Raw genomic sequence first — 22827 nt, forward strand, 5'->3', positions numbered from 1 at the left:
CAAAACAAAACACTTCTACAGAAGACTGTATTCTCGTAATTTTTATTTTACTAAAAGCTACTAATTACATCTTCAACAGTGTAATAAGATTACTGTACCCATTTATTTAAGAGTAATTCATTATTTTACTTTTATTTTACAGTCACGTGTGTATGTTTTGTTACTGAAGTCAGTTTTAATAAAGTTATGTGATGGAGCAGGTGCTCGTGTTCGTCTGTCTGTCTAAAGAACAGAACACTGGGTACCATATTTCAACAATAACACATCAGAAAATGTTGTAATGTATGATTTTGTTTAAGAATGGTTTTATCTATAACTCTACGTGCTCGTTTTTTTGAGAACTTGTGAAATAATGAAGTAATGACACCTTCAGTATGCTTTGTCGGCACATATAGTTGCATGTTCTGGTTACCATATTTCAACAATGACACATCAGAAAATGGATTAATGATTAATTTTTTGACATTTCTTAATACCACACAAACATAACTACAACTTTGGTCCTGGAGGGCCAATGTCCTACAGAGTTTAGCTTCAACCTTAATCAAACACATCCACAAACACACAACCAAACACACACAAGCTAATCAAGGTCCTCAGGATTACTAGAAAGTTACAGGCAGGTGATTTTTTCAGGGTTGGAGCTAAACTCTGTAGGACAGTGGCCCTCCAGGACCGAAGTTGCCCATCCCTGATATATATATATATATATATATATATATATATATATATATATATATATATATATATATATATATATATATATATGTAACCCTCTTCGTCTGTGTGCTCCCCCAAATGTCTCTGCGTTGTTTGGATGATCGTTGAATGAGGAGGACACAAATATCGTTGTCGTCACAGCACTGAAGCTTATTTATTGGGCTTTTCTGCATCAGCCACTTTTCACAAGGAAAATAGAACTGTTAGTTACTAATATCACAAATAAAATGCATACAATATCACAAAACGAAACAATACAGTTCTAGCTGCAGTTATATTAAACCTTCAATAACAGGGGTTCTCAAGAACTGGAAAATTAACTTTCCACATATGACAATTAATGTTAAATATCACATGCATCCAAAATACAAAGACTATAACCCAAAATACTCAGATAAATATTAAACACAATACAATATACAGAAAAATATACCCCATCACATGGAAGGTAAAACCCATTAAATAATATCAGAAATGCAAAACCATCCGTCACAAATAACTGCGCAAATATGTTAGTTAACATCTTTAACAGCAATATATTTATTTAAATAACATGGATGGCCAATATAATTAAAGAAATATAATAGATGTAACAGAGAACATCTTACCTTTTCACAAGCAAAATTGAACTGAATTAACAGCAGCTCCACCCATGTGAAGAAGGGCTCACTCACACAGTGAAACACTCATAGAACACAACACCCCCCAAAGGCTGGGAGTAACATATATATATATATATACATATATACATATATACATGGGCGTCGGAAGAAAAAAAAAAGTGGGTGGGTCCTCCCCCAGAAAAATGTTACTGGAGTAAATACCATTTCATGTATTCTAGTGCCTTTTAATTAAAGTAAACTAAACTCCACTTCACGTCGGGCGGTTCTTTGCCTCCACGTCGTGCATTAAATGCACAGCTATCCGTGGATTATCCCGCTAATACCATGGACATTTGCCAGCAGCAATGACAACTTAAAGCTGTTATTGATGTTTGCAACGCAATATTTGACTGGAAGGGTACAACGGGCGGTTACTTTCGTCAGTTGCGGCTCATTGAGAAATGTAATGTAGCGATTCAGCGGAAATGGAGTTTAATTTATTAGGGAATTCCTCAAGTGGAATGGATTTGACTGACGGCGCTCTGAAGAGCGAACAGACAAATGCGCTGAATCAGAGACGGTAAAAGTAAATGGGTCCAATATCATTGGTCTTAAAAAGTGGGTGGGTCTTGTCCCACCCGTATACAATGGTTCCGACGCCCATGTATATATATATATATATATGTATGTGTGTGTGTGTGTGTGTGTGTGTATATATATATCAAAAATCACATAACATTAAATCTCATTAAATTTCTCCATTCTTTTAAAAATACATTTAGTAAGAAATGGAACTTAAATATAAAATAAGTACTCTGGTTGAATTTACCACGTAGCTTATGTGACGAGTGTATGTTGTTACACTAGATTATTGATATAATTTAATCAATAACAGTATTATTTTATGGGACTCTTATTTTGAAAACATTTGTTTTGGAAGTTGCACAGTTGTCAATGGTCATGTGATCATAAACGTAATAATTTGCGTTGTTTTCAATTCTTCATACATGTATATTTCTTTTTTTTTTGTATTGTTTTTGGTTTCATTCTTGATAAATATTTCTGCACTAGATTAAGGGAGCACTATTACGTAAGCGTCGTCATGCGTGAGGGTGATGCTGATTTGCGTGCACGCTCTCTCTTTCGCTGGATGTCGTGGCGAGAGGTACGTTTTTATCTGCTCCTCAGAGAAGTGTGTAAATGTGCTTTATTGAGTGTTGTATAGGGATTTTCTTTATGTAATGAGTTTATTTGTTGTCTTTTCTGTAGCCTACTTTAGATCAACAATCTGGGTTATAAATGTTATAAGAGTATGTTTGATCGAAGTACGAATTTGATTAATGGCCGCTGTTGCACGTGCGGTATGCTTGTGAGTTTAGAACAATATATTTTTCGTTAAAACATTTACAGTTGAATTTAATATGAGTTATACATTTGTAATTGTGTAAAGTTGTATTTGTTTATTTTGAAGGATCCATGCAATGTTCAAATGTATTTTCCGTAGGCCTATATGAATTTACATTGAGTCGTGTGTTGATTGACAGGCATGTACGCAAGGGCGTAACTTTGGGTCTACCATTGGGGGGGGTTAAACTCGCGGCATATTTATTAATTTATTTATGTATTGAATAATTTTCTTGTGTAAAAGGTAACATGCTAATTTGCCGTTCCTGTATTAGAAATACATTGTGATACTTTTACTGATTTAGGCTACTTAACGTAAATGCAGCTGTTCACTTGACTATTTATGCCATAATGACACAGTAGTTAAATTAAGTGTTTAAGCACTAGCCAGCAGTGGCAGCTTCCACTTAATTGATTTTTTGTGTGTGTTCAATATCTTATGAACAAAAAAAACAAGAACTTAAAGATTAATCAATTTCATTGATCGCAATCATTATAAAGGTATTTGAACAACAAAACACATCCACTTGCACATATTTGACAATCGGAATATCAGATATATCCTGCTATAGCTAACAAATTTGTGAAATTTTGAATAAAAAAGGAAATAAAAGCAGATCATCAGTCATTCAGCGCTATTGTGGCTGCGGTGTGACAAGCAATGAATGACGCGTCTCCATGGGAACCATAAAGTGATACCAGCTACGATCAATAACGGTCGCCTTGAAAAACTTTTAAACTTACGTGTGAAAAGGTTAAGTAAGGCTTACATTTAAATGTGTCTTTGTTTTGTTTTGTTTTGAGTGTATGGTCAATAAATAAAGGAATTAAAAAGATGGGCACAAAACCTGTTTGTCGCGCTCCACTTGTCATATCTCTATTCCCTGCCCGCGCCCGCGCCCCACACTTTGAGAAACGCTGAGCTAACTTAACAGCTAACTTAGCAATAGGGGTACCTCCGTTTGGTCAGGATTTTTCCTCTTTTTGGCTGGTGTCGACCAACAATGAAAAATCGTTGTCTGGCTGCCTTTCAGTGTCCTTTTCATCTTTACATCCCTTAGCATGCACCGTCAGCTTTCTCCAATCATTCATCCCAGCGACTGCGCAAAATAGTGAACAAACTTGGTAGAGAAAGCGGGTTGGGTAATACCAAGTAGTCGGTGCGGTGGGCGGGGGGTACTATCTTTCTTGCTGGCAAATTAAATTAATAAAGAAAATGAACAAAAGTATTCATTCGGAATATTTCATATTTATTTTAATCTGAATGATCTGATGATATTGGGGGGGTTATATTAGCTGGGTCTGATTTTTGAGGGGGTCATGACCCCCGTAACCCCCGTGCAAATTACGCGCATGCTGTACGGCTAGTCCATAATGCCAATTGCTTAAGTGTGATCGTGTCTGTTATTTCTTTTGACACAGGTATGTAGATGGATCATTTACTATTGTTATTTTTTCTATATTTCTTATTTTTCTTTCTTTTATTATTATTGAATTTATTTCTATAATTGTTAAGTGCTCTCTTTTGCTGGATGTCGTGGCGAGAGGCACGGCTAGTCCAGAAATGCCAATTATCTGTGCTTAAGTGTGATCGTGTCTGTTATTTCTTTCGACACAGACACAGTGAGTCTGAGAGTAAAGAAAAACAAAAGTACATCATTGTGTGGGATCTCTTTCTGTAAAATCAAACACAACGCAGAAGAAAACCCACTACACTTACACCATAGAAGCAGACAAGATCATTTTTACATGAGTATTTTTACTGTTAAATGAAAAATGCTGCCCGGTCCACAGCCTCATATTTCCCGTACAACTGTTCCTTTAAAAATACAGCCAAAAGCACTGAGGGGGAGGGGTTAACAACCATCCAACATTTTTAAGATGGAACGAATAGTTCGACGAATAAGGAACTGGCGAAAAAGGAGCTGGAGTCAGCCTCGTCTTTCACCTTTAGTAACTGGAGTCACTTCAGTTCTAATATAATAATAATGGAAGACTACTAGTAAAGCTGAATCTGCGTGGCCCTGATTGGCTGCGGGGGTGTCCCGTACGCGCGTGCTTTGGAGGCCGATGACGTCACCGCTCGCTCGCGCCGTCTCTTCCGTCATTGAGAGTTTTAGCGTCGAGTCTTCTGAGGAGAGGAGAGCAGTTCACGGTATTTCTCATATTTACACAGCTATCACACACACTTTATACAGTTTGATTAAGCGACAGGCTCATTTCTGTAGTGTTTTCATCGATCACAGCGATACTTGTGCGTCTTTTCTGGCGTCTTCCTTCTGAAATAAACATTTAGTGCAGCAGCAGCGAGCATGAGGAGAATATGTTGAGTTCATTCAGACCTGAGCGATTTTGTGTTCGTTTGTGTGATTGTCTCGATGTTTGGAGTGAGAACTGTTACTGAATGTCAAGTTAAAGTTTGAGATCTGTGAGGGGAATCGATCTCAAGTGTTTCTGTTGCCGTCTTCATGTTTACCTTTATTTATTATTGTCGACATTTATCTTTGGCAGATTATATTTAAATGGATGTAGACATTTTATATTGCCCCTGTATGAGTAATGAACGTGGGAAATTTCAAATCTATTCATGCATGGGAATATAGATAAATATTAAGTTTGACACAGGAAATGTTACATTTTCTTTATTATAGAATATTTATTATTTTTAAGAGTTTTATGACCATTGTTAGTTTCTGTACTATATGAGTAACATGTTAATGATGGAATTACTTTATTGTAATTAATAGTTATTATAAAGTCGAACTATATTTAGATTCACATATTATGATGTTGTAGCCTAGTTATTTGCCTGAAGAGTTTCATAAAGAGGTTTAGGGCTGGGCGATATGACCAAAATCTCATATCACGATATAAGTCATCTCATATCCCGATAACGATATATATCACGATATAGTACCTTTTCTATAAATTCAATCAATTAATAGTTTATATATTTAGCACATGGAAAATACTTTCTTTTAATATATATATAAACTAAAATAATAGTTTATATATATATAGCCTATATATTGAGTATATAATATAAATATGTACTCAAAAATGTACTCATTCATATGTGATTATTTTTCTCCCTTTATTTAGAATTTCTTGGCAAATGTTTGATTAAGAATGTAGAAATATAAAATATGAATGAAATATAAAACGGTTTTCAAAAACAAATGATTGCAGGCCCAACATAAAATATTGATATATAAAATGCCAAATGTAAACATTGTACTTTCAAGTTTAAAATGTAGCAGCAATTCTCCGAATCTGTTCAATGAACGAAAACAAACGAACAAAATTTTGACAGGAACATAACCAGAAAAGGAAACAAAATCTAATTGAATCGTTCACAGACACACTTATTTGAAAAGGCCATTAACCGGTTATTAACGTTATTTGATCATTCTGTTAAATATTTTAATTTGGCAGTCAACCAATCACGAATTCAAATAGTAGGCTAGGCTACTGTGCAAATGTGATATTGACGCATAGCCAATATCAACGTGAGTGAAATGCCCGCGCTCAGCTGTCAAGTCATAGGTAGCAATGTAAGTCGCAATGGCAATGCGCTGGCGTTAGTTTTCCCGAGGATGTAGGCTATATGCTACTGTATATGTCACCAAATGTCAAACAATTAGGCCTACATTTTAGTGAAAATGAATAGCAGGTAATATGCAACTTTTTGTTTTTGAAACCAGCGAAAATTGCAGGATAGTGTAGAACATTGATTCACACAATGTCACATCACGCACTTAAAGCGCTTCTGTGAACGGAGGAAACAGAATAAAACTAAATATATAAAACTAATATATAGGCCTATACGCAAAATATAGGCTATTTCACTTAAATAATTAGTCTACAGATTAACAAAACGAAATGAACATTTTTGCTGGCCTCGGTTCATGCAACGGGTTCCAAAGTTCACGTAAACGGCATCGTGCTTGTTTTCTGTATTTTACAAAAACCAAAAAATCATTTTTTTGTTGTTGCTTCTATCCGTATGACCATACGGAGTAACAGGTCCCTCAGAAGGACAACAAATCCTGTGATCGCGCCGACGCCTCACACGCGCACACGTTCTAGCATTGCTAACTTGACATCGCAGCATGTTCATTATCAAAATAAAATAGTCAACCAAACATATAGAAAGTTAACCAAACCATGTCCATGCTACAGAGGTAGCCCCTCGTTTAGGAACGAGCTCCTCGGTTTGTCTTGGCTGGTCCTTCTCCTGCTCGGAGCCACCCGGTTCTGTCTCCCCTTCACTCGCCATTATTCACGTTTCTGCCTGCGTCCCCGTGGTTGCGTGTAAGATTGCAGTCATCCAAATGATGAAAAAGTTTTGTCGTAAAAAATGTTTTTTGCGACACCACGATATAAACGATAGAGCATAATATGAAACAATATACTTTTTATATCATCCATACGTAGGGCTGGGTACCGAGTTCGATACTTTTTAGGTACCGACCGAATTGCCTCGATACTATCGAGTATCGAAAAATGACTTGTTTTTCGGTACCAGATTTCGATACCTAAGGGGTTAACTCGTCAACGTCAGTGCTCAAACAAATACATATGAAATGCACAACGACACGCCTAAAGTCGCTCACGCACATACACGCTAACTCTACACACACGAGACGCGCGGAACTCTCCGCGCACATACTCATATGAGACGTGCGCGCACACAAACTGTCCACGCACATACTCGTATGAGACGCGAGCACACACACACAAACTCGCGCACATACTCAATGAGACGCGAGCACACACACTCACAATACCTTAAAGATGTGGAAAAGCCGATCAAAAGTGTGGATACATTTCTCCAGGCTCGATGCCAAGCGTGCGATGCAGTATTTGCGGTAAAATAATTGCTGCAAAGATGGTACCACGACAGATATGATGAAGCCCTCGACAGTGCACGAGTAAACATAAGAGCAGAAAGTTGCTCCGTCTTCGACTGGTAAATGAAGAGATACCTTGTTGATCACTCTGACAGTGTTTATAAGCAATAATGACTACTGAATGTACACTGCCGTTCAAAAATGTGTTGGTCAGATTTTTTTTTTTTCAGTAAGGATGCATTAAAGTGATCAAAAATGACCTTAAAACATGTGCAATGTTACAAAAGATTTCTGTTTCAAATAAATGCTGTTCTTTTGAATTTTTTATTAATCAAAGAATCATGAAAAAATGTATCAGTTTCCAAAAACTGTTTTCATATTTCTGAAAGATCATTGTGACACTGAAGTAATGATTTTGAAAATTAAGCTTTGACAACACAGGAATAAATTACATTTTGGAATATATTCAAATACTATTTTAAATTGTAATACTATTCCACAATATTACAAGTTTTACTGTATTTTTGATCAAACAAATTCAGGTTTGGTGAGCATGAGCTCTTTATAAAAAAAATATTTTGTTCCTTTGTGCTTTTTTGTTGTTGTTCCTTTGTGCACTGACTAAGGAGCATGAGTCAAACTGAAAAAATAAAACCAAAGTTTTTCTGAGGTAATGTGTTATGTAATCTTGTTAAAATGGATTTCATAAAATTGGTATTGAAAAAAGTATCGTTCGGGAACCGGTATCGAAATCAAGGTATCGGTATTGGTATCGAAATTTTTTGAACGATACCCAGCCCTATCCATACGATATATATCGTCATATCGCACAGGCCTAAAGAGGTTATTTAATTATTTTGTTTTAGTATTGATGATTTATGTTATATTGTGAGATATCTTTCAATACAGCAGTTTTACAGGCTTTTGTCATGTATCCTGATTTAAACAGTGTGTTTTCTAACAGCAAACACTCAGAATAAAGTGAGATGATCTGCTGATGATCCTGAATGGCTTGTTGAATGAGTGTTGATAGTCTGAGGCTCATCAATATTAACAGATCTGCTGAAAACACTCTTTATTTCATGACAATACTATAGTTCCTGTTTTCACCTCATTTATTATGCTGATGTCTTCAGATCTACTGTAAATTGACACTTAAAGCTCATTTCAGCAGACTGAGGGTATTTGTTGCCTACTATACGTATTCCGTCTTTATGCTTTTAACTGTTTTCCTTACCATTATTTATATTTGTAAGAATTAGCCTACAATTATTTATATTCTTTTCTATATTTCTAGATACCTGTATTTTAATGAAGAAGCAGAATAATGTTAGGATTAGTAATAAAAATAATGAAAAATAATGAATTGGCATCAGTTACTGTACGATAAATAGATAGACAGTAGGGTAACAGTTCACAAAATTCACGGTTCGGTTCGATGCGATACACTTGTGTCACGGTTCGGTACGTTTTCGATACAGCAAAAAGAAAGAAATGCCAGAGAAAGAAATGCCAGAGAAATTTCCTTGATTTAATTTTTTTTATTCTTTTTAATTTTTTATTAAAACTAACATCATAAAGTATGATATTTTTTTTACTTTGAGCAATTCTGGAGCTATAATAGACTCTTCTTGGGATCATGTAAAACAAAACAGCTCCTTGGAAAAAATATTGCATATTAATATTATTGCAGTAGTTATAAACAAAGGTTTATTTTAGTTCAGATTAACATTTGAGGGCAGCAATTGTATTCATAATGTCAAAATAAAACTGACGTAATGTTACTTGAAGGCATTATAGCCTACTATTCCTGCCAAACTTCCATGGTTGCAGTTAGTGTTACAGTAAATCCATGGTGAATGTTGCTGATCTGTGGACACTGGTTAGTTCATTCATGGCACAATGTTTCTTCCTGGTTTCCACGCGCTGTTCGATCCTTTAATAACGGAGAAATGTGAATGTTTCTCACTAGATCTCGCAGCGATGTTATTACTTCTGTGGCGAATTCAAATGCTTTATTTACTGGATCTCTTAGTGCTGTGTAGTAACAGTGTCGCATGATCACGATCGGCTCGCGCTGCACTGGTCCAAACTGATAAACGGTCCGTCAACCACACAATAACGAGTAGCTCAGTTTCATTCCGCTTGCATTACGTTTGCCATTTGATGTTGGGCAATGTTGTGGTCGCGCCGGCGTCTCTTACATTATGAGCGCGCTTGCCACGTGCAACAGCCTACATTTGAAATAACGAAATTTTGGTCGGCAGAAAAAATTGTCCAACGAACCGTTCGGTTTAAAAATGCGTAACGAAAACCGAACCGAAAGCCTCGTATCGAACGGTTCAATACGAATACGTGTATCGTTACACCACTAATAGACAGGCATAAATCAGGTGTGTTGCACATCGGCTGCAGCTGGATGTATCCGATCGGCGTGAGTAGGTGCATGCAGGCGGGGAGGAGCTGCAAACGGACAAAATTTCTAGCCGCCGATTAGGGTTGGGCGATGTCCCCTAAATTGGCAGTTGACGATGTTTACAGTAAAACATCGCGATGGACGATGATATCGTCGGGGGGGGGGGGTTCACTACGGAATTCCAGTCCTACGGAATCGCGCTGACCATCACGAAGAGAGAGAGAGAGTAGCTACTTCTACTGTGTTTACGCCACGGGAATACTCGGCTTGGCATTTTGAAATATTTATGTTTATTTGGCCGTTTAGGCTCGCAACCGAAGACAAAGACTATGCTTGTCCGTGTTGCGCTCGGAGCGCGCGCACAGCATCCTGTCAGTACAATTCAGGTCTCTTTCGCGACTTATCGCGCTTTTAATATTTCTTTTCAATATAAAGCACATCCTGCTCTTTTCTTTCTCATTCATTCATGTTTTATTATTAATAACTTTAAACAGAATCGTCAACTGAAATCTGCGCGGATTATCAACAATATGACACATTTATAGGACATAAAGGGTCTCTGCGGCAAAAGTGAAAGTACCAGCGGCCAGCGGGTGAGATGTTTCGAAATGTCTCTTTGAACAGTAAAGCACCCGTTTCAATAAAAGGATATATTAAAGTTTATATAGCCTACTTTTACATTTTCGCTGCTGTTCTAAAATGATTTTCGCCATCACCTTAAACAAGCAGCAGCTGCTTGAATCCCAGTGCAGGAGCTGTAACTGTTAGGTTACCACAGAAACGTAAGCGGTTAGTTGATTGCTGTGGTGACTCGTGACACTCGCGAACAGCACTGAACACGCACGTCTTAATTTTTTTATCGTTCGTTGGTAAAGGGTGAGAGACCTTGCGAGCCACATGATTTTTGCCTAAGAGCCAGGTGTGGCTCGCGAGCCAGGTTCCCAACCACTGGTGTACACACGAACACGAACTGCCGTGAGACTGGGCTGGTCTCACAGGGTGGGGGCGTGGCATCACGATGGTGGCTCACCATCGTGATGTCGGTCAGCCATCACGATGGACGATGATATCGTCCATCGGCACAACCCTACCGCCGATCGGTTTGCGCAGAGCTGCGTGAAGTCGAACAAGCCTACTATCAGTGAAGCTCCTCCCACTACATTCTCTTTAATAAACTCAGTCTTGCCAGATTTCAGCTCTTCCTGATGCTCTGATGCTCGTCTTCACTTGTAGCTGATGGGAATTTACAGCATTTATTGGAGAATTACTGTGGGCGGAGCTTCACTGATGATAAGGACAGTGAGAACATGAGTTATCCAGAACCCTGCAGAATGAAACACACTGAAGATCCTGAAGAACAAAGAGGTTGGTGTTTGTTCATTCATTCATTCATTCATTCATGATGCTGAAGAACATTCATGTTAGAAACATTCAAGCACTTCATCACATTTAGACAAACAGTTCAACTATGAAACGGTACAGAATGTTCTGGGTTTTTCTTCAACAAATGGTCAGTAAAGGGAGGTTTGAGACATTTTTATATTGATTGTCAATATCAGATCAGGCTAAATACTATTTTAACTAGTGATGCACCGATGTGAAAATTGTGGCTGATACCGATAACCGATATTAATATTGCTGTTATGGCCGATAACGATATTTACCGATGTCGATATCTCTGTATAGAAAACACATTTTTATGATAATCAAATAAAGCTATTTTCCAAAACACATATTTTTATAATATAATGCACGATGACACACATGCATTATATTGCATTGCATATAATGTGTGCTGGTCAACTTGTCTAAAATTAAGAAACCCCTAGAAAACAGTAAAAAAAAAACAAAAAAAAACATAGGAACATAGGTACACTTAAGATTAGCTACTTAATTTATTATGCCAATATCAAAATATGATATTTGGCTTCTATTTGTGACGTGCGGTCTTTGTGTTTGAACGTTGCACATTTTAAACAGGACACAATTAGCTGAATAAATGTTAGCCAATACAAACATATAGAAAACAGTGGACAGACGGTGATGTCACTTGCATGGTATCGATCTCTGATTTTGCAGTCCAGATTTTTTGCTTGGACAACCTGGTTTATCACCGTTAACTTCAAGTCCATATTCTCACAATATTCACAGAGGCATTGGTTCAAATGGGCTTTTACATGGGACAAAATGTGGCTTGGTCGGAGTGTGCAAAACTTACTGAAGCACAACTTCATGCTGAGATTCTCATTTTGCCAGGCAGAGTATGTGGATTTTCATTTGCAAATACAGGATTTGCTTCTGTAAGCCAGTTCGTTTGCTGACTGTTTTCTTGTGAGGCAGTGTGGTTGATACATCAGGTCTTCTCAAAAATTCTTGCACAGAAAGCCAAATTGCATCACAACGTTTTTTCCGTTGTTCTGGATCATGCCCTGCTTTTCTCAGGCGGTCATATTTCATAATGATCTTCTGTGATATTCCTAACTTTCTGCTAGAGGCATCCCTGACTTGCTTACTGGCAGATCCAAGGATGGCTGCAAGATTGGCATTAAACATTCTTCTATTGGCTGTGGACATCTGTTTGCAAGTTTGCTTCACATATCCTAAAACAGAATCCACATCCTTGTCCTTACCGCCAAGCATCATGTCATGGAGAGCAGGTTTTTTTCGCGGGCTTGCAGATACAACTAAGCCAGCTACTATTGTGCCATACTTCTGTGGACTTTTTGGCATTAGCCTTTTTATCCTCCAGGTTGCCTTCCTTCTAGAAAAATCAGTTTTGTACCCAGAACTGGTAGACAAAACAGGTGTTGCATTTAGCTGACACTGTATTTGAACCGGATTAGATTCCTGAATAGCAGGTGTTGCAGTCCCCGTGTAATTAGGTGGATTGTTATTGATGCTTGAGTCTTTCTTCGCTTCTGCTAACACCCTTTTCCTGTTGCGATCCTTTTCTCTCTCTCGTCTTTTCTTTTGTGCAGACATCCTAGCTCTCTGTTCACGCTTCTTGTTCTTAAAGTATTCCCTTCTTGCGGTTATTTTTTCCAGTTCACTCCTAGTTTGAGGCTTTCTTGACATGACACCTTGTGTTTCCTCACCCCCTTGAAGATTCTCTTTCTGGCGTTCTCTATACCCTCTCATCCTTTCACGGGCTTGTGCTTTCTTTCCTAAAATTTCCTTCTTTCTATCTGATAGATTCTTCCTGTACTCCTTCAATCTCTGTTGCTCTTCCAATCTATGCAGTACATATAATTAAAGGGTTCTGCTTTAAAGGAGAACTCCGGTCAATTTTAACATTGAGCTCATTTCTTTGTACATTTGGGGTGCTGTCAGTACAGAGAACAACGACATAAATCGGTGTTGCCTACACCGTGTTATCCTCTTTTTAAAATTTGCACCCTGTTGACTTCAATAGGGCAAGTCTTAAACCTGCTTTTAGCCTCTTAACATCCTTGATGTGTCATTACAAGTGCACAGCCAATGTGAGTGATTCCTTCAGAGTGAACACGGGTGAATCTGACTGCAGTAGATGTGAAAGATATTAATAAAAATTATGTTTATTCAGCCAACGATCATACCTGTATTTACATCCTGTTTTCGGTCGAAGTCCATAGTAATCGATTGTCAAGTTAACGCGCATAGGTTTAGTACCTATGATCACGCGCGTGAACTTGACAATCGACTACTATGGACTTCGACCGAAAACAGGATGTAAATACAAGTATGATCGCTGGCTGAATAAACATAAAAAAAATGTATATCTCTGCTTCCTTTAGAATAATAGTTTAACGTGCGTAACTGCTTGGACAGAAAGTGTAACGAACGTTAGTAAATGTTTCCATTGCATCGTGGTGGATTAAGGGTGTGACAGTCATCAATGATTTGTGTTTTTCCTATTCCGTACTGGGGATGGCGCTGTTGAGCGTATATATCTGGGGAACCAGGTAGGAAGTTATTTAACCCTCTGAGGTCGAGAAACGCGCCGACGCGTTTTGCTGGATTTTTTTCACATAGCAGCAACATAAACTTAAATTACTCCGTCATTTATGGTTATACAGAAAAAAGAAATATAAAAAAAATAATCTGTGATATTTCTACTTTTGTATGTGTCCACTTACAGCTCAAATCAAAACATTGTGCTTTTGTAAAATAAAGAAAATAAACAGGGTGTGCGTTCTGCCTCTCCGTCGCGGTGAACTTTTTTTTCTTGAGCACGTCTATAAACTGAAACAAAACTCAGTGAATACTTCTCACACATTTATGAGCCATATACCTTTATACACATTTAAGTGTGTACTTTTAAATGATCGGATTCAAACTGAAAACAAATATTCTATGTTTAAGTAATTTGTATAAAACCAACAGGATGTCCAGTATCTCAAACGCTTGCTAATTACTTTTTAATTCGACACGCCCACTCGCGCAAAAGAGATTCACATGCAAATCTCCACATGGGACGCGAACGCCCTCGTTACCTCAAACACAAAACACTTCACAAGTCTCTGCTTTTCGTCGAGTTTGGAAGACACGCTGTGAGCTTACATGGATTTACCTCAGAAGAAGAAGAACGCGATTTGAAGACAAGAAAGATGTAAGGTAAGAAATTCTTACTTATTAGTTTATGGTATTGTTGCATAAACTTCACATTGCAGTTGAACTGTTGCTTCATGCATATGGTGAATATTATACTATTTAGACCCGTGTTTACTGTTAAATACTGTTTGTGGATATCTGCTCAAACATAGATATGTATAACCATAATGTTTAATATTTTGGAGCGCGATGGCGTTTGAATGCATCATATTTTGGAGCGCGCTGTGGGTTTGAATGTATCATATTTTGGAGCGCGATTGCGTTTGAAAGGAAAAATGCACCAAACATTAGGCTTTATGTTTTTACTATTATCTCATTTCATATCATCATAACGAATGGAAACATTTGAAGTAACATATGATAATCAATATATTTTTCTCTAGCGTAGTTGTTCTTGAAATCTTTTGGAAGATTTAATTTATTGTTATTATTATTTTATGCAGCACTGCGTAGCCTATGCCTACAAGGCACAACAAACCTGGTGTTCATTATATATTGTTGGAAACGTGTGTGTGTGTGTGTGTGTATTCTGTGAATTTTAAAAAGAAATTTTAACCAGAAAAATCTAAAATCTATTCCCAAAATCATGCAGCCCTATAGTTTCTCTTGATATCAGTATGTTCACAGTTTTTTCTTTTTTTTTTTCTTTCAGGGACCAGATGCAACTGAGTCCTGCTGACTTCAACATTCACATGAGTCTCTGTACATGAACATGGTAAAGTGAAAATCAAACACCTTGGAAATGAAAGGTATGTACAATGTTTTTAGGAATGGCACAAAGGTCTCTGTCTTTGGATCATTGTTTTCAATGTGCTCTTTTGTCATTTGTATTTTTGGATTGTGTTGTGTTGTAAATAAATCCAAACAATCTAAAAGCCATTCTTTTTTAAATCTCCTCATTCTTTGTGCAAGGTTGCTCTGAATGACAGGGCCTGATCGCTCCTAATAGGGCAGTTAGGGGAGTGTCTTTGTCTTTCTCAGGTGTTAAAGCCTTATATATTCATGAGATGATCACGCCTCTTCGCATATGGCTTTGTCACACAAAACACGTCTTAGAAATTTTAAATCAATATATTGTCTTATCTGAATGAGCAGTCAGGGTGATTTTCACATAGTTTTGGAGCAAATATTCTAGGCTATGTCATACAATTTTCAAAAGTGAAGAAATAATCAGTATGGGTTTCATGGCCTTATTTCAGTGAGAATTTTTTTTTGTATTTTCACAAACCACGCATAAATGTCATTATCTCAAAACTACAAACTTTTACATACATGCTGCTGATATATTATTGTAGCAGAGTTTGTGCTGAATACAGTGTAATTAGACTTTAGCCATGACAATGTCACTAGTAACAGAAAAAAACACAAATGTCAGAGCATGTCAGAACACCTCCAGGCCCAGAAAACAGCTCAGACCTCAGAGGGTTAAGGAAGTGTGATTGCGGCTCTCTCTCTCTAACGCTCTCTAGCCTTTGTTGTCAGGCGCGGGTCATTCCAGTCATGGCCACGCTAACGGATGGCTTGTGAGTATTGTTGTTGTTGCCCTCGTTGCATTGATGTGTTAATGCTGCAGTCTTTTCCTGTTTTTAATGCTTACGATTCAAATTTTGAGGAATATGTTTCCCTCGTTGAATTTCGTAAAGCTTTTGGGAGTTGTTTATAGCGATTCGGTGATTTGCGTGTAAATGGAGCGTTTGAGAGAGAGCTTTATCCAATCCAGTTGTGTTGTGGTTTAAACGCTAATTCAGGGCATTATAGGTAGTATGTTTTGAGGAGGTTTTGGTGTAGGGAGGGTTTTCTTTTGGTTTTTATTTTGGCGCTCGAGTTGCCGAATTATTTTGTAAATATTGTGTTTGATGTAACGAATTGCATTTCAGGCCCAGTAGTTTAATGAGTGACATGGTAAGCAAACTATTTTTTCTTATGCCTGTTTTCCTCTGATGCGGCTGCTTTGTTGTATTTTGATTCATTTATTGTTGTGAGGTAATTAAAAGGTAAATGTTTCTTGCATTGCAGTTAATTATATGAATTTTTTATTTGATTTATTTGTCATTAATTTATTGTTGGGAGGTAATTAAAAGGTAAATGTTTCTTGCATTGCAGTCAATTATATGAATTAGCCTATTTATTTGATTTATTTGTCATTCATTTATTGTTGTGAGGTAATTAAAAGGTTTTTCCCCCGTTTTATTTCTCTTTTGAATTTAACGTATTGATGTACTGAATTGTAATATGACTGTAATTGAATTTGAATAGAAAACTTCTAAATCAATTTTCTTGTGGTTCCTTGTTTTGTTGCTTCATAATTGATTGTCATCCCTATGTCTAGTGTTTCTAATGAGGGATTAATTAAATAATTGTGGTGGTTTTTACCCCTGGCGCCCGAACCCAATCCTTTAAGGCCAAATACCGTCACAAGGGAATTATACTTTCAGTGTTAGTAGTAGTATTTTGTAGAAGACACACCAAAATAAATGTTATGCGCCAAAATTCAGGATTTTATTAAAGGAAATGAAATAAATGACAGATGCACTGAATGTCCCACCCTGACATCCGCAATTTCTGGGGACGGAAATAAAATAAAGTATCATTACACAATAATGCCAAGGCTTAGTGGGATAAAGGTAACTTTATTATTTCTTACATCTATCTTAAAAAAAATAGTGAACTAAAAATAGAAAATGACAACAACTGGGTATTATTCAATCTATATTGTTCATTACACCCCTTGTGGACAGAAAGTGTGGAATCGCCCAGCTAAACTCTGTAGGACAGTGGCCCTCCAGGACAGAAGGTGCCCATCCCTGATATATATTATGTTTTGTCAAAAATAAAGTCATCAACTAAGATGTTATTATAGTGTTTGTTCCAATGTAGATTATATGTTAAAATATTAAATTTAAAATAAATTTAGTTTTTACAAAAAAAGATTACACTGGAAATATTGTTAAAATTTTAATTGTTGTTGTAATTGTTGTTGTAGTTGTTGTAATAACTCCTAACTGAGCATGCAACACAACTTTTGGCGGGTTGGCGGGTGTTAATGTCAAGCCCTGATGCTGCTGATATATTATTGTAGCAGAGTTTGTGCTGAATACAGTGTCATCAGAATTTAGCCATGAAAATGTCACAAGTAACAGAAATAAGCACAAATGTCAGAGCATGTCAGAACACCTCCAGGGCCAGAAAACACCTCAGACCCCAGAGGGTTAATAAGTTATTTTCCAGCTAAAGTTAGTTTTTATTGATTCGCTTCCGTCGCAATGATCATTTGTTATTAAATTAGGGGCCGCTAAGACGACACCATTCTCTCTACACAGACTTTAAACGTGAACCTGTGATAAATGCTGATGACGCTCACATGCGCATTAAGAATTGGTTCTATAGTTATGTGCGTTTGAATATATGTGCGCAGGGTTGTAATTCCCTACAAACCAAGCCTAAACAAAGCTCTTTCCTTATAAATTTAGATACAGAATTTTATTTTATTTTGTCACTTCGGGGTAGGTACGCGAAATGAATTTTCCCGATGACGCTTTATTTGTAGAGTGGTAAAGGGATCCTCCATAGGGAGAGACTAGTTGGCACTTCAGGACTGCGTTGTCATCAGGTCCAGGCGAAGGTCCTTCGTCAGATCTGGATACGGCCTGGATCCGGCAGGCTGCAGGAAAACCTTGGGATAAACAAAGACACTAAAATTAGCGTAGATGCCATTCTTCTTATGATGTAACGAGTACATCAGGATTTATGGGAAGTGTTCCCGGTTCTGGCTGACCTAATCTATGCAGCCTAACATTGAATTATAGAAGTCTATAATGTGTTATGTGTATGCTAGGTCAAAGAGATGTGTCTTTAATCTAGCTTTGAACTGACAAGAGTGTGTCTGCTTCCCGGACAATGGTAGGAAGACTGTTCCAAAGTTTTGGTGCTAATAGGAGAAGGATCTACCGCCAGGAGTCGATTTTGATATTCTAGGTATTATCAACTAGCTGGAATTTTGAGATCGCAATAGACGTGAAGGACTATAATGCGTTAAGAGCTCGCTCAAGTACTGAGCATTACAATAATCTAGCCTTGATGTCATGAACGCATGAACTAATTGTTCCGCATTTGTCAATGAGAGCATATGACGTAATTAAGATATATTTTTAAGATTAAAAAATGTGGTTTTACAGATACTAGACATGTGACTTTCAAATGAGAGATTGGTATCAAAGAGCACACCCAGGTTCCTAACCGACGACGAAGACTTAACAGAGCAGCCATCAAGTGTTAAACAGTATTCTAGGTTATTACGTGAGGAAGTTTTTTGTCCAATAATTAGTATCTCTGTTTTTTCAGAATTTAGAAGTAGGAAATTACTAGTCATCCACATTTTTTACATCAGCTATGCATTCCGTTAATTTTGTGAATTTGGTAAGTTTCGTTAGGTTTTGAATAAATATACAGCTGAGTATCATCAGCTTAACAGTGAAAGCTAATGTTTTAAAGATAATAATGGGAAGATACATTTTCCTCATTCATGGAAAGTTTCAAGGACATATAATCATTTATAAAAAGGCATGAAATTATCATAATATTTTATAACAGTTGTCTACTTTCTACCATTACATCAGGGCTCACTTTCATGTCCTTTATATTTCTCTTTGAATTATTTTGATGTACTGAAAATTAACTGTAACATTTATTTCTTTCATGTCAGGCCTGATGGAAGTGAAGGAGGAGAGTGAAGAACTGAGTGAAGTGAAGGAGGAGAGTGAAGAACTGAGTGAAGTGGAGGAGGAGAGTGAAGAACTGAGTGAAGTGGAGGAGGAGAGTGAAGAACTGAGTGAAGTGAAGGAGGAGAGAGAAGAACTGAGTGAAGTGACGGAGGAGAGTGAAGAACTGAGTGAAGTGGAGGATGAGAGTGAAGAACTGATTGAACTGGAGGAGGAACATCATGTCCAACCGAAAAGCGTGAAGCCGTTCACATGTGATCAGTGTGGAAAGAGCTTTACAAACAAATATCATTTTGAGCGTCACATGAGAATCCACACCGGAGAGAAGCCATTTACATGTGATCAATGTGGAAAGAGATTCTCATGCAAACGAAATCTTAAAGAACACATGAGGATCCACACCGGAGAGAAGCCGTTCACATGTGATCAATGCGGCAGAGCATTTCTTAGTGCATCACACCTAAAGGAACACCTGAGAGTTCATACGAAGGAGAAGCCATATTCGTGTTCTGTGTGTGGGAAGAGTTTTTCACTGCTGCAAAATTTACACACACATCAGAAAATACACACTGGTGTGAGAGACTACATGTGCTTTGAGTGTGAGAAGACTTTTACTACAGCAGACCATTTAAAACTGCACCAGAGAATTCACACTGGAGAAAAACCTTACAAGTGTTCACACTGTGACAAGAGATTCAGTCAGCCAGGACATCTGAAAACACATGAGAGGATCCACACTGGAGAAAAACCTTACAAGTGTTCACACTGTGACAAGAGATTCAGTGAGTCATCATCTCTGAAAACACATGAGAGGATCCACACTGGAGAAAAACCTTACAAGTGTTCACACTGTGACAAGAGATTCAGTGAGTCATCATCTCTGAAAACACATGAGAGGATCCACACTGGAGAAAAACCTTACAAGTGTTCACGCTGTGACAAGAGATTCAGTCAGTCTTCAAATTTGATTACACATGAAAAGACACACACTGGAGAAAAACCTTACAAGTGTTCACACTGTGACAAGAGATTCAGTCGATCAGACCATCTGCAAAGACATGAGAGGATCCACACTGGAGAAAAACCTTACAAGTGTTCACACTGTGACAAGAGATTCAGTCTGTCAGCACATCTTAAAACACATGAGAGGATCCACACCAGAGAGAAGCCGCACACGTGTGATCAGTGCAGGAAGAGCTTCTCTATTAAAACTAACCTGAAGCGACACTTGAAGATCCATGCAGTGGAGAAACCACATCACCGCATGCATCGTTAAAATAGTCCAACAGACTACAGTGGCTCAACCTTAAGTTTATCAAGCGACGAGAATACTAGCTATTTGTGTTTATCAAGCGATGAGAATACCCCATTCTCCCGTAAAAAAAATGTAATATTTACATATAATTTGACAGTTTACTTGTAAATAAATACCTAAAATATAAAAGGAGTGCATCATGCCTGACCCCTACATGAACACTTTTGGTTTTGTGACTGTAAGGCTCAATCCCAGTTCACCCCTTGGCCCTACCCCTCCGTTTTGCGCGTTCCCGTGAAGGGGTAGGGCTGTCTCAATTCTCTTTTGGTTGGAGGGGTAGGGGTAAGGGGAATGGCCAGATAGCCCTTGAAACTAAGATTTTTCGGGACCACACTTCAAACAAAGGGGTATGAGAAATGTACCTTCATACACCGGCTACAGAGGCAACATGACTGCCAATAATAATTTTCTTTACGGTCATGTTCTTCAAAGAAACGGTTGCAAAAAAATTGTTAAAGTTACAATATGACTCGTAAAAAGCAAAAGTTTGAAGCGAAGTGGATGCGCGAATGAGGGGAATTCGCATCCACCGTGCTGCGCTAAATGCCTCATTCGCGCAGCAAGACCTCCAGACGCGCGTAAACGCGTCTTAACATTGAAATCACTCGCGCCAGACGCTCTATTCGCGTTTGGTGTGAACGCAGCATTAGGCGTCGAAGATATTGTCATCTCCGTTGTTTTCTGCAAACTTCAGAAGAAAAATGCAAAATAATAGCTGTAACTCACGCAAGACTACAGCTGACAACGGCATCTTGGAAGTTTGTGATAAACATTGGCGCATCTCCTGTGACGTAGGCGCTAGCGACGATGTATAATGACATGTAACGGTGTAGTAGAGGTGTCCCATTTCTTAGGGGAATATTTTCACCCCTACGCCTTGACTCTGTTTCAAGGGGCAAGGGGAAGGGGTAGGCGAAGGGGTATAAAATAGAATTGGGATTGGGCCTAAGTCATTCTCTTCAAATGTTATTGAAGTTAGAAATGTGTATGCCAACAATCTTATGTAATTTTATAGACGGTCCCAGTTAATCTCCAAAAGCCCCAAGCAAAAAAAAAAAAAAAAAAGTACTTCATTGTATTTCAAGTATATTTATATTTCCGATAGTATGTTAAAAATGTACTTACACAAATTGTACTTTTTGTAAATATAAAAAGTATACTGGCATTATGCTTTCACCCTAACACTTTTAACACACTTTAAAATAATACTATACTATACTATAATATACACTATATTACACTTTATAGAAATATATTATACTAAAATATACTTTAAGTAAAAGTTATGTGCACTTTCTAAAGTGTACTTATTTGAAAAAAAGCGTAAACATTTTTGATATATTTTTAATTGTATGCTCAAAATTGTCATTGTAACATGCACTGAAAGCATATTTTAAAAGTACACATTTTAATATCAACACTAATATTAAGTTTGAGTGTATTTAAGTTATATTTGAGTCTAATTATGAATTGAAGTTATTTTCACGCTAGTACTTAAGGACATTCTTTTAGAAAGTGTTCAATAGTATTACTATGAAAATGCACTTATGAAATTTTGTGATGTGTGTAAATACACAGATAGCAATTATTGCAGCTGTTCTGTAATGTTTAATCAGTTTTGCAGACAAATATGATACATCTTACACACAAAATTACATTAAATAAAAAATTAAATGCACACTTCAAAAGTACAGGTGCACAAAAAATGTGTGTTATGCTGAAAAGCAAGTGGTTTAAACCATCTTGCATCACCCATATTGCAACAGACAAGTTAATACTGGCTAAATTATAAGCAAAACATTTTTTAAATTCACTCACACTGTGTTAACATTGTCACAAGTGTTCAAAAAATAACATTTCATTGGTTTTGTTTAATGGAGAACAATGCAGGGCTACTGCAAACAAGACCAATTGAAGAGTGTACAGATCAAGAAGTCGCTGACAGTATTCATGCGTATTGGACTGATATAGAGGTCGGTTTAGCATTGATGTCTGTAAAGTAGAATCTCCCCAAGAATTTGAGTCTCTTTCAACATTTTTGGGAAGTGGAATGACATATGAGGCCCCATCATCAGATGTAAAAGCCACCAGGGTCATAACTTTGCAGAATGTTCCATCATGTAACTGTACAACTGAAATATTTCTCTTTTTAAGAGTTGTGTTATTATGAGACTGTCCTCCTACAAAAAACGACCATCAAAGTCGTATG

At 37.4% G+C, this 22827-nt stretch overlaps 1 protein-coding gene across 1 annotated transcript in view; it reads left to right on the plus strand.

The window, feature by feature from the left end:
- Positions 1-11051: 11051 nt before the first annotated feature.
- The window catches only part of LOC309477270 (uncharacterized protein), a gene marked incomplete at its 5' end in the record, with an annotated part of 53621 nt that continues 41845 nt past the window's right edge, over positions 11052-22827 (plus strand). Inside the window, 2 exons of the mRNA XM_082140467.1 lie at positions 11052-11136; positions 11229-11360. Of these exons, the coding sequence (XP_081996593.1) occupies positions 11052-11136; positions 11229-11360 (217 nt within the window). The remainder of the gene's footprint in view (positions 11137-11228; positions 11361-22827) is intronic.

This window comes from Leuciscus leuciscus, assembly GCF_965113295.1.
Source record: "Leuciscus leuciscus genome assembly, chromosome: 1".
Lineage (NCBI taxonomy): Eukaryota > Metazoa > Chordata > Actinopteri > Cypriniformes > Leuciscidae > Leuciscus > Leuciscus leuciscus.